The 13,210-nt window shown below is 34.5% G+C and overlaps 1 protein-coding gene across 1 annotated transcript in view; it reads right to left on the bottom strand.

Annotated features, from left to right (window-relative positions):
- Positions 1–10,243, bottom strand: part of LOC125674965 (uncharacterized) — a 32,264-nt gene extending 22,021 nt beyond the window's left edge. The window contains exons 1-4 of the mRNA XM_056158222.1: positions 9,945–10,243; positions 8,341–8,409; positions 7,994–8,068; positions 7,382–7,499 (exon numbers count right to left, since the gene is read on the bottom strand). Of these exons, the coding sequence (XP_056014197.1) occupies positions 7,382–7,499; positions 7,994–8,068; positions 8,341–8,409; positions 9,945–10,225 (543 nt within the window). The 5' untranslated portion in view covers positions 10,226–10,243. The remainder of the gene's footprint in view (positions 1–7,381; positions 7,500–7,993; positions 8,069–8,340; positions 8,410–9,944) is intronic.
- Between the last annotated feature and the right edge of the window lie 2,967 nt (positions 10,244–13,210).

Raw genomic sequence — 13,210 nt, 5'->3', positions numbered from 1 at the left:
TTGGCACTTAAGCAATTAAAACGAGTTCAACTTCGTTGCAACTCGGCTAAAAAGTATACTAACATCGTGTAACCATAATGCGATTTCTACAGTATTGAAAGTTGTTTAAAACCAGTAAGTCTTTGAGCTCGCCTTTAACATTCATTCATTCTTTTGTGTGCCATTTTTCAGCATACATTTAGATGTGGAGTTAAGGGTAGAACGGAGAAAGTGTGTTCGAATTTCCAAAGAAGTTTTACCACCCCCCACCCCCCTCTCTCTCTCTTTCGCCACACACACACACACACATCTCCATTTTTCTCTCTACGCACACATCCTCTCTCTCACATACACACTTCGCACAAATATTCTTATATTAATCTCGGTTGAGATTCGGCTCGGCTGAATATTTGGACTGACGCCTTCACCGAATCTCGGAGCAGTCCTTCATAATTCATGTCTGGAAATTTACTTTCAGCTTCGGTCAGTCCAAATATTCAGCCCAGCCGAATCTTAACCGAGATTAAAATATTCTCTCTCTCTCTTGGAACATCCTTTTCTGCTTTTCCTAAACATGCATTTTTTTTTAATTTTTACACCATATTAGCAAACCCAAAGAAGTATTTCTAATGAGAAAGACAACATATGATTATAATCTGCCGATAATAAAGTCTCCCAAACGAAGTACTGGCTGTATAAAAGTGAGCTTTTTCTGAGTACTACTATTTTCTTCCACATTAATAACTCCCTTACACTAAGTCAATGTCAATTTTAATTTTATTTAAAACATTTACATAAAAAAAGACCTTGATTTTTGCCATAGCCCCCCCCCCCCCTTTTTTTTTTAAAACCAATACTAAGTCCTTGTTCCCCTCTCTTTCGTGTTGAAACTCTAGGTCTAAATGTAAAGATTTTCCCTATATATTTGCATGTAAAACTTCGATCCCCTATTGTGGCCCCATCCAACCCCCGGGGTCCATGATTTGAACAAACATGAATATGCACTATGCCAGGAAGCTTTCGTGTAAATCTCAGCTTTTCTGGCCTCTTGGTTCTTCAGAAGATTTTTAAAGATTTTTCCAATATATTTGTATGTAAAACTTTGATCCCCTATTGTGGCCCCATCATACACCCGGGGGGGGGGGGGGGGGGGGGGGGCATGATTTTAACAAACTTGAATCAGCATTAAGTCAGGAAGCTTTCATGCAAATATCAGCTTTTCTGACTAAGTGGTTCTTGAGAAGAAATTTTTTAAATATTTCCCTATATCTTGGTATGTAAAACGTTGATCCCCTATTGTGGCCCCATCATACCCCCAGGGGCCATGATTTGAACAAACTTGAATCTGCACTATGTCAGGAATCTTTCATGTAAATGTCAGCAATATGATTACAATTCGGTTAGAAATTATTATTAATATGCAGTAAGTCTAGAACTTAAACGGACAACGGAACGGAGCACGGAAAATATATTGGAAGGAGGTCGGCATTTTGTAAAACCAAAGAGCTTATGAACAAGGAAAGAGAGAACGGAAAGTCATGCTCAGAGTCCACCGTTTCATATACTTCATGCAAATGCATGTAATGTATCTTAAAATCATCATAATTTATTATGAGAAATATCAAGCAAGTGCCTGTGGGTACCAACCCTCGCCTCCCGGCTTTGTCATTTCCTACCCCCTACCCCTTTCCTTCCTTTTCCCACCGATTGTGATAGTATATTGTAAGAAACAGATATACTGCAAAAGACTTCAATTATAATTCAACAAATTTTATTATATGTTTTAATGGCTGCCACAACAAATGACGATTTTATGAACCTAATCAATGAATCGGTTTTCATCTCCACCACCTCCCTCCCCCGAAACAACATTGAAAAATATGTAATAATTTTCTTAAGGATGTATGCTACACCAGAGAATTTTAATCTAGATGAAAAGTGAAGAATATGTACAATATTTGAAGTTGAAATTTTTCACATTTACTTTATTTTGTCAAACAAATACAGTTTTAGTCGAAGATAATCTGGAAAAGAATTAAAACCCCTGCTGGACTCGAACATGCGACCTACAGTTCAGCAGTCGGTATTCTTTTTTTTTTTCCCTCTCTATTTTTCTTTCTTTCTCTTTTTGCAGTCGGTATTCTAACCTGCTGCGCTACTCGGTTAGGTATTTAAATTGAAAAGGACAAGTCAAATATTGCTGATATCGATTTTTCATCCATGTTTTTAAAGGAAGTCAGCCATTATGACGATGTAGAGTACTACCTTAACAATTTTCCCCTAACACAGCCATTTTATATCTGACTTGCTTTTAATCAGACTTTATATTTTAGGGTACAAAACAAATACTTTTTCAGTATATTATATTTATATGATTCGTTTTCAGTATTTTAGTTTGTTGTTTTTTTCTCTTTTAACCAACTACTTTGATAATGGGGGGGGGGGGGGTTCCAGAAAATGACAAAGCCGGAAAAATGGAGTGGCGCTTGATATTTTTCACAATAAACTATAATAATTTGGGTTGTTTTTTTTTTTTTATTTGGGGGGGGGGGTAGGGGTAGGTTTCGTTTCGCATTTTACAGGTACACCAGGCTTTCCACAGATAATGCTTGTCTCATCGATCGATATAAAGCCTCGACTGAAATAATTTCTACTTATAACAAGCAGGCACAGGGACGCTATGCCCGCTTTGACCCGAACTCTGTGCTACCATAAATATAGATATCTATATCTAGATTTCGGGCCCCAAAAAGCCTTAACCCCTGTGATTCGTTCCTATCCAAGACATTGTGTGGTAAGATCACTGTTCTCGGCAGTTTACATTGAATAGAGGGGTAAAAATTCTTGCATATTTCTATTATTGAAAAAAAAAGACCTTCAACGTAAGCTTACTACGAAACAGCTATATCCAAATGTGTCCACTTAGCCTAACAACGATTTCATAAAAAAAGAAGAAAGAAAATGAGGGGGAAGTGATCTAGTACATGTAGAAGATTTGTCTTCCATTTCTCTTGAACGCTTTGAATTAAAATAATATTTAAAGTAGGGATAGTCCATTAGGCTGATATATTCATAGCAAATAGTACGAATGTACTTATCAGAATAAAGTGAGTGCGCGCACACACACACAATTATAACATATTCAATACATATATTAAATACTAACTTAGTTTGAACGTACATGTGTTTAGTGTAATATAATTACAAAGTGATCGGGCTTCGGGCCCAAGTTTTAAAAACTTAGTCCTCCCTCTTCATATGCATGGTGATATAATAAATACAAAGTCTTTCATAATATGCATGATTATGCATGATGCTACGAAATATTCAACATTAGACATGGAATCTAACAACAAAAATGGTTCAAAATGCCCCATCTTTTACTATATTTCCGCAACAAAGACAACTTATATGAATGTACTATACATGTATTGATTGAATATTGTTTAACGTCACTCTCGAGAATGTTTCACTCATATGGAGACGTCACCACTGCCGGTGAAGGGCTGCAAAATTTAAGCCTATGCTGGCGCTTAGGCCTTTGAGCAGGGAGGGATCTTTACCGTGCCACACCTGCTGTGACATGGAGCCTCGGTTTTTGCGGTATCAAACGAAGGACCGCCGCATTTATTCGCCTTCTACGACAAGCAAGGGGGTACTGAGGACCTATTCTAACCCGCGGATCCCCACGGGATGATATATGTATTGAAAGTATTTACTAACTGATTTCCCAATATTCATAAGATTTTAGAAAACCGTAAAAAATTCTTGAGGTAAATTCTGACCGCCTTAAAAACGTTTTTAGAGATATGCCCATAGTGGCTTTTAAAAGAGACAAAAATTAAAGGAAAATTATAATCAATAAATATAATTACATATGATTGATACTATAAGGAGTCTTGGTTACATTTTAAAGGCATAGGGTCTAAGATATTGGTGAAATTTTGCATGTTTCAAAAAGGTGGCGAAATTTAAGATCATAACTAGAAAATCACACAATGTTCTTCAGAATGTTTACAAACACATTGGATAACGATAGTAATTACAAAATAATTCCCTGTTCTCATTTGCCTAAACTGGTACCCTGTTGATTTCGCATCTCTTATGTTTGTATGTAGCCACCAATCAGCGGGGTACAAGTTTAATATATTGTCCTCCAGACAAAATTTTTATATAGGGCTAATAGATAACTCATAATTAATACTACAAATTTCTTTTTTGGAGTTCTTGCAAAATATTGTGATGTCATTTTTTGAGATAAAAGATAGACCCTATGCCTTTAATGTTATTCAAATTATATTAAAACTATATAAATTCGTTTGTACTTCAATTTATCATAACTTTTCAATATTGATTCCTTTCTTGCAAGTTGTAATAGTGGTGTCTTTTCTAAAATATTGGTGGCCTTGAAAAAGGCCGTTTTGACTGGATCTTGATAGTCTGCAGCACAGGTTAGATGCCATTCAGGTACACGAGTCTCCCCAGGACCTGCACTTCACAGGATCAGTCGAAGGGCTGATACAATGCTGCGATTAAACAGGCGATTCCCGCGATCATTGAGGTGAACTCCATCTTCAAGCCAAATTCTTCAAAAATGTACTTGTTGGCCCGTTTCTTCTTGCGGTCATATAACTTAATATCATAGAATGACACAGAATTAGATTTCATGAATATACATAAAAATAAGCTAACTTTATATTACATGTATATAATGAAATACGCTTTTTAAAAAATCTCTATAAATTAATATCTAAACATAATAAAATCATTAAAATAAATATACAATACATGCGATCAATACCAAATTAAAAAAATAGTAGACTAATTATTATAAAAAACAATACATGCGATGCTTGGAAAATTGAAGAATTACCGAGTTATGTAGACATCGGCGATGACAGAATTGTGATCATGAATCACTGTTTTATCAGCTAATCCAATCGTCATTAAATATGATGCGGCCTGTATGATACATCATAATTGTATATACACGATAACAAAGAGGATCAGCGTACAGTCGCATACATATACCATGTTCTGTTTTTTAAAAAAAAAAGGGGGGGGGGGGCACCTTCTAACTCGGCCAGCATTTATTGTAAGATACAGGGATGGTTCACCATGACGTAACAATCAACGACACGTCACACTGGCTTCCAAGTTGAAGACTTTGCACACTAAATTTGAGCTTTTAAGTCGGGCCTAAATCAAGGGGCGGATCATGAAACTCTAATGATTTCGATCCATTATTCTCGCTGATCCGTAATACCATGGGATATGCACCCGTGATATGTGTTTACCATGATATAGGAGAACTTAATGGTGAATAAATGACTTTAAAATTCGCAACATTTTAATGTGTTGATATTTCCTACGTTATATTACCAAAGTACGGGAATCAGTGTACGCTACGTCAGAATTAAATTTGTGACGTCGCTAAATAGATAGTCTGCAGCAGGCGAGGTCGCGGCGGCCATACCAGATCGAGAGAGTGTTTACATTGCGGCGTACTGGTCCTTGTAGAATTTGAACGTCGCATTGCCTCTTATAAATCGTTGCAAATGGTCGCAGTTGAAGATATGATGAAGTGTAGGTATGTTTATTCCTCCTCTATGCGACGGGTTGCTTATAACCGAGACAAGTGCACGTTGCGAAGTGCGAGGGCAGGCCAGGCTTGTATATCGAGCTATTGCAGATCTTACGGGGCTGGATGTATGATCAATTGTGGAAATTGCTGTTTTCTGTTACAACAACTGAGAAATGCAGTTTGAATCGCGGTAATACTTGGAACAAAGCGATGGGGTTAGTGCCATGCCAGGCATGGCACTAAGGGTTACTGACATGCGCACTAAGGGTTAGTGCCATGCCAGGCATGGCACTAAGGGTTAGTGCCATTCCTGGCATGGCACTAACCCCTCTGTGACGTCACATAAAAACACAAACAGAAAAATGAACCCCCATATCCCAACATTACAGTAGGCTAACAGACAATGAAACACAACTTGAAAACAATAAAATAATAAACAAAAACAAATAAACACTGAGAACATTCCATTAATAAGATTACACCCAAAGTTTATCAAGTGTAAAATGGTGTTAGGTGTAAAACAGTTAAAAAATTTTTTTTCTTGAAATGAAGACTTACTACCCTGAGTTAGTGCCTCACTCTGCAAGAACATTTGTAAATTAATGTACTTATTTACTAACTAACATGCACTACGGCTGAAATCAAAATTTAATTGCTTTATGGGGAATATAATTATTATGTAATAATTTAATACCTTGTTATTAGTATAAATCTTACCACACAGATTAGTATACCGTATATACTCACCTATAAGTCGGATTTTTGGGAGTAAATTTTTGGTCCAAAACTCTATGTCCGACTTATAGGCGCGTCCTAAGATTGGTATTTTTCTGGGCAGCATAATGTAGTGTTTTTTAAACAACTCCGGCAGTTATCATGGACTACCACACAAATGATTATTGTTCACAAATATCTAGACATATTGTATTGTTTATGTATTCTAAAATTATGTATAAAGTACAAGTATTTACATATTTTTATCTAGTTAAAAATTATTTACATACCGGTACATGTAACTAATACTTTCTATTAAACTAATCTATCGTTTATCGGTCAATAGACCGTTGGCTGGAAGACCTGGTCTCCAAAGACTATGCAGATATTGTCAATGAGGAACTCTAGCATCTTTGCTTTAAGCTTATTGACAGTTTTATAGAGTTTATCAAAAACGATTTACCTGTATCTGAATACTTCAAAATGTGCTATCAAAATTACAAACCCGAATTAATATTGAAATATTCATATGTATACCGGTCCGGCTGAAATATATTTCATAAAAGATTGAATATTGTTAACAGATAATTTAGATCATCATTCTTGACTCTTAAAAACTCTATTGTTGATACAATGAATTATACCAGAATCCCACATGCCACTAAGTAAACACAGTGTCAGGTACTGGTAATTAGGAGACCATAATTGCTTAGGTAAACAAGGGATCATTGCCCATAACAGATCAAGGGTTGTGTTTAAACCCCAAACAAATATGGCTTAGATATTGAGCACCTCATAATTATTAATTTCTCAAAATATTTTTTGAAACATACATGTAGGTACAAACACTAGAGCATTGACTCGAAATTGTCAACCGATTTTGACAATACTTTGTACCGACTTATATGCGGGTGAATGGCAAATTCCTACAAAATAACCTTCAAAAATACAACCGACTTATAGGCGGACCAACTTATAGGCGAGTATATACGATAAATCTTACCACAGAGATTAGTATAAATCTTATCTTACCACAGAGATTAGTATAAATCTTACCACACTGATTAGTATAAATCTTACCACACAGTTTAGTATAAATCTTACCACACAGATTTCTGGTTCCTGTTTCCTAAAGATGATCATCTGAAGCAGAAGCCATCCACCAGTCAGCAATATAAACGAGTTCATCATGATCATCAGCACAAAGTTCACTAACGACACCCTGTAAATGTTCAAGCTCCAATCAGACACAATACAACCAAGGCTCCTATACATCTGTTATATACACAGTGCGTCTTTGCTGTTGAAGTTTTTCTCTACACTAATAAAGTGTAAATACTGTATAAGATTTTTAGCAATGATTGATTTTGGAATTATTACCGAAAGTGATAATATCACTATACATGTAATTGAATATCGCGAACAATTTATTCCATATTAGAGGTAATAGTTACCTTTCCTGGAATTATAAAGTCGCTAAAATTAGCTCTCACAAAATAAATCTACCCATTCTTATGAAAAAATCGCTAAATTTGTGTCTCACAAAATATTCCACTTAAATGGTATGATACAGGTATTGAACGTACATTAGAATTAGTCCTTTGGACCTACATGCTACACTGACTGAATCATTAATAGAAATTGTTTTTTGAATTATGTAAATATTAGATGTCTGTCTGAAATAATTCTGCGTAATGAAAATGAGGTGAAACTTACCACACAAGAGGAAATGTGAAATACAGAATGGTCATGTGACATGGAATGAATACAAAGGTGAAAACCATCACCGTCCTACAAAAAACAACAAACAGTCATCCTCCATTTTCTGACATCATGCAGCATAATGAATTCAAGACAACTGCAGAGTCTCTGTTGAATATGGATTACAAATGTCAAAGTGACATATACAGTTGTTTGTAAACATTGATTTAAACCCAAATATTTCTGTTTATATATGGCATGTTAGATATCTTACAAGTGATCAAATTTGTCGAAATATCAGACTTGTACATAGCCTTTTAAAATGTTTGCATAAAATAAAATTAAGTTTTAGCCAGACTTGCCTTTGGTTTTTGCTCCCCGTGTCCACCACTAAAATCAGGATAAGTCCCACTGACACCAGCATCAACAGTCTACAAATATATAAAACATCTTACACTTGTACTGTATGACAGTGTTTGACAGAGTACCAGTTTTGGATTGGACTCTGTTAACCACAACTTAACAATTGTTAACATCATGAACATAAACAGTTTTTGCATTGCCATCAAGCAATGATTTCTAAATACTCTATCAAAATCTACTTTTATTCTGTATACTTCACTCTAACTAAAGCGCTCACACCCACACGTCATTATAAGTATGGAATATACACTGATGCATGTAGGCACCCCATGTTTTCCAGTAATACCTTTTCTTCTATCAAGACAAGTACATGTCACATGAAATTAGAATATTTAAGGTACCTGTCAAGACTCCATTTTCACTTGACCAGAAAATTTCATTGATACTTTTTTTAATTGTTTGTTTTGAACATATTTTATTGATCAAATCAAAAGGATTGGGAACAAGTTCTAACAACTTTAATACAAATCCCTCTCCTCTTTTTTTAATGATACTTAACAATGATCATTTAATTAATAGTAATTGTCTATAGAGCTGTCGTTCACAGATTCCATATCAAAGTATCATTGATTTAAATTTCTGAAATACAATACTCATTGTTTTACCTTAACAAAATCTCTGGAATTTCCTCTTCCATTCCTGTCCGGTTTGACATTTACGTATGGCCCATGAGGCTCTTGTTTTCGTTTAAAATTCACATACTAGTCCATAATTCTCTTTTTAAAATTTCTCATTCATCTTGTTACATCTTTTAGTTTATTGTTAAAATTGTTCAAATAATATTGGTTTTTGTGCAATTTTCTTTGCTCATTTTTAATAAATTTATTAACAAGTGGAAAAGCAACAAAATATCTTAACATTCAATAAACTAGTAGTGTTGTCTCTCTTACTCTGAATGTTTTTTTATTTTTGTTTTTTAAAGTTATACAATTAAGTTAATTAACTGATGTATAGACACCTTTTCAGGAATCAATATACTGATATAGAATGTTTCATCACAGACAGCACTAAATTACTATATACAGGATACAAGCCTATGATGTGATGTTCTTCAGTTTTGAAATATATGCAGTCAACCCCAAAAATATCATAATGCAGTTTTTTTTCTGCATGACCATTGGTCCTTGCAGATTTTGCCAAAAAATAATAATTTCCCTTTCAAATTTGTTTCCTGCGATTCTTTTGTACTTTTTTAACATAGGATTATTACTTTTATGTAAATTTGGTCCAGAATTTCATAGGTTCATGTGTATCTCTGTGTTCCCTCATTTAGTACTCGAGTTTTCTTTTGTTATTCAGAGTCCACAGGCACTATACTCCCTTAAAAATTTTTGAACCCCTGCATATATAAAACTAGGTGTCAACATTTTTCAAGTGAGCCTGATGCCTGTGTTAGAGCCCATATGAAGATATATCTTCATCTTCAAGAAAAGTTATAATATCGAATTAGGAAAGGGCAAACAAAGATCGTTTTAATAATGTCCCAGACATTACAAGAGAAATCTAAATCTATCAAGACGATGAATTCAAAGTATTTCCTTACGGTTCTCCACAAATGGCCAGAATGATGAGAAAACAAGGGAGAGCTGCCAGGACTACTTTACGGTTGTGTTTGAATGGGCCTGGATCCACCAAATTCCTCATTCTTCTAGACAATTCCACACTGCTGAGGGGCTCATCCAAATCCTCCTCCTCCTCTCCTTCTTCTTCACCTTCTTCCTCCTCTGTTTCATCGTCTGTCTCCTCGGCTCCCCCTAAATCCACTGAAGTCAGTTGATCCACACTGGCTTGGTAGGGAGTTCTGTGGTGAACGTTTGCGTCCATTTATGTAGGGTATGTCTTCAAAGAAATACACAAAAACATTCAACGAAAGTCAACTAATAGAAAACACAGGAACCTGAAGCAACCATTAATGCATGGCATTTTCTGTTGCCCAATGATGAAAATATATTATGGATAGGCAGGACAGTGCCATGAAAAACATCTTTGTCTGAGTGAATTTCCCTCATACTTGGTAATATCGTAGTATAGGGTACCCTCCTTACAGATATGTCCAAATCATGTGAGGGTTCTTGCAATCTAATTAAAATTTGATCCTATGATCCGCTATTCTATTAATCGCTATGCATAAGCGATAGTTGATGAGCGGATCATACGATCTAATTTGAATTAGATTGAGGTTCTTGTCACTAAAGGGACTTATGGGCTCGAAAGAGTTACCCTCCCAGAACTGAATTTATTTCTCATCACAATTACACAATTGTATACAGAGATTTAATACATATATTTTATATAAAAGTGATGGTAATATATCACTAAATGTTTTAAGACATGCATGAGTATGGAGATAGGCAACATGTGCAATTTTAGATTCGAGTAGTCATTGGGTCGGGGAGCATAGTTTATTAATATTTCTTATAAAGGAACACAATTTTCTTAGAAAAGATTGCTTGTTTGAATTCATTATATTTTTAAAAGTGATGATATTTTTGAGACGTATTTGTTTTGGTGACAAACATTGTTAACTTTTCTTATATCAATCAGAGATTTGCAATTATATAAACATGTAGTGGAATTTATCACCAATTTCATTTAAATCACATTTATTACAATATCTTGTTTCTCGGGGCTCGTTTCGACAGCGTCCACTTTCAATAGGTAAGTGATGATTACAGGTTCAAAATTTACAAAAGGTTATAGCATCTTTTCCGGGTAGGATATCCAAATATTTTTCAAATTTTAATTCATCCTTGCACATTCTATAGTTTATAGTTTTTGATAGCGTTTTAATGTTAGAATTCCACTTTAGCTTGAATTGATCATGTAAAATAAGTTTTACTTTTGACTTTAGCCAGTTTGGATTACATGCGTTATTTTGCCAAATGTTTGAAAGTCCGCAATTGTTAAGGATATTTGACACGTTCTTGAACCAAGCAATCTCTTTCGCGTATTGGTTTGTAACATTATTACCCAGTTTTAACAGGAAATTCGCTATTTTTGTTTATTTACTATTTTGTGCCTGAAAAGCAGTGAAAACTGATTAACATTACCTAATCGTCCTGTAAAACGTTCTCTAAAATTAGTCTGAAATTCCCTCTGACTACAAGGAATAGACATTCATTCAATAAATTTTCAGTATCTTTTCAGATTTTGAAGTCTTGACAAAGATATTATCAATACTATGTGAAAAATACTACAAAAAATCCCGTTATCCAATATCGCTATTGTTAGAAATTGATTTGATTAAAAAAAAAAAATGTCAATTTTTTTTTTAAAATCCAATAAAACATTTTATGAACTAGATATGTCATGGGGAAATGCAAGCCAATTACCTCAATGTTAAACTATATGGTAACATTTATCATTGTGCTTTTGCACTACTATAACTGCTTTTTACCATCATACAGTATATACACAATGACCCAATTTTGATCTACAGGACTACCTCCCTTAAATTTCACATAGAATAATCAAAAACCTACCACTTGTCAATCAAAGAAGAGACAATAGCTCAGGCCCTCATAGACAGATTTGGCCAAACGTGTCCACTGGGCATCCTAGATCGGATATGAACTTCAGCTTATCAAGCCTTTTCACCTACCGTACAGATACTCACAGTCTTTTTTACTGATATGTTGATAATTACCTGAACGATAGAAATAAATCAGTCCCAGTCAAATCTAATTCCCCAAGAAGAAAATCTCTAAATATCACTGTAAATTAACTTTCTGAAGAGAAATTAGCGACAATTCAGGCTTGATTTGCTTGAGTGTAATGAATGGGATCCAGAGAAGGGATTCCATAAGTAGCAGTTACAGTCCTTGCTGTCTTTATTCCTCCTCAAGGATCATCAACTGAACGCCCAGATTGCCTCTGTTAACCACGAGTTCTCGATGAGAACAGACAGTTCTTGTGGCCCGATAAACCAAAAATACCAAGCATCCACAAGAAATGATGGCTATATATAAGATCATCAATTTAATTATTGGTCAAATCTATGTAAATCAATAATAATTTCAAATTAAATCAAATGATTTAAAGAAATGAATCGATCAATTTTTATTCTTTTTCTTTTCTTTTTTTTTTTTTGGTAAATGATGCCTTGGTGGGTTTCTAATATTTTATTTTTCAATTAGTTCTTGTGTATAACAATTAGCACCTATAGCTAGGTAAACACCAGTCAATCCAGCAAGTATGTCACTACAGTTTTTAGAATAGATTAGGAAATTTATCAAAAGTTTTATGTTAATTCAAATTGGGAAATTTTTAGGTTTTTACATGTATTTTAATTGTAAAGGGTTTTTCGGTATTTTGAAATTAGGTGATCATTTGAGAAATGTATCTCACATTGTATCAAAATTAAGAATTTCTAAACTAGTAATTGGGAAATGTTTACTTCTTTTCCAATACGCCAGTTTCGAGATACGAACTCTTCTGTATAGGAGGTGCATTTAGTGGAACTTTGAATGCCTAAGTGGGACAGAGTGGATATACAGTCAACGAGGAAGACGATGAAATGTATTAAAAGCGGCTTCTCTTTAAATATGTAAATGTGGGAAATACTAAATACTATCGAAAGAAATGTTTTACCTAAGTGGAAACATACAAACAATGTCATATTTGCAAGAAATATCTTGGATATGGTACTTATGAATAGCGAAATAACGTGATAGGATAAGAATTTTATGTATTTAAATGCTCTCTAAATACTTATCACTTACTTTGTTTGTGTATCAATCGAATTCGGGTTATCAAACAGCATATGAGAAACTTACTGAGTACATTCACTTACGCTGTGATGAATATCTG

This window comes from Ostrea edulis, chromosome 3 (genome assembly GCF_947568905.1).
Source record: "Ostrea edulis chromosome 3, xbOstEdul1.1, whole genome shotgun sequence".
In the NCBI taxonomy this organism is placed as follows: Eukaryota; Metazoa; Mollusca; class Bivalvia; order Ostreida; family Ostreidae; genus Ostrea; species Ostrea edulis.
The sequence above is the reverse complement of the archived record's forward strand: the minus strand, read 5'-3'. Positions and strand labels throughout refer to the sequence as shown.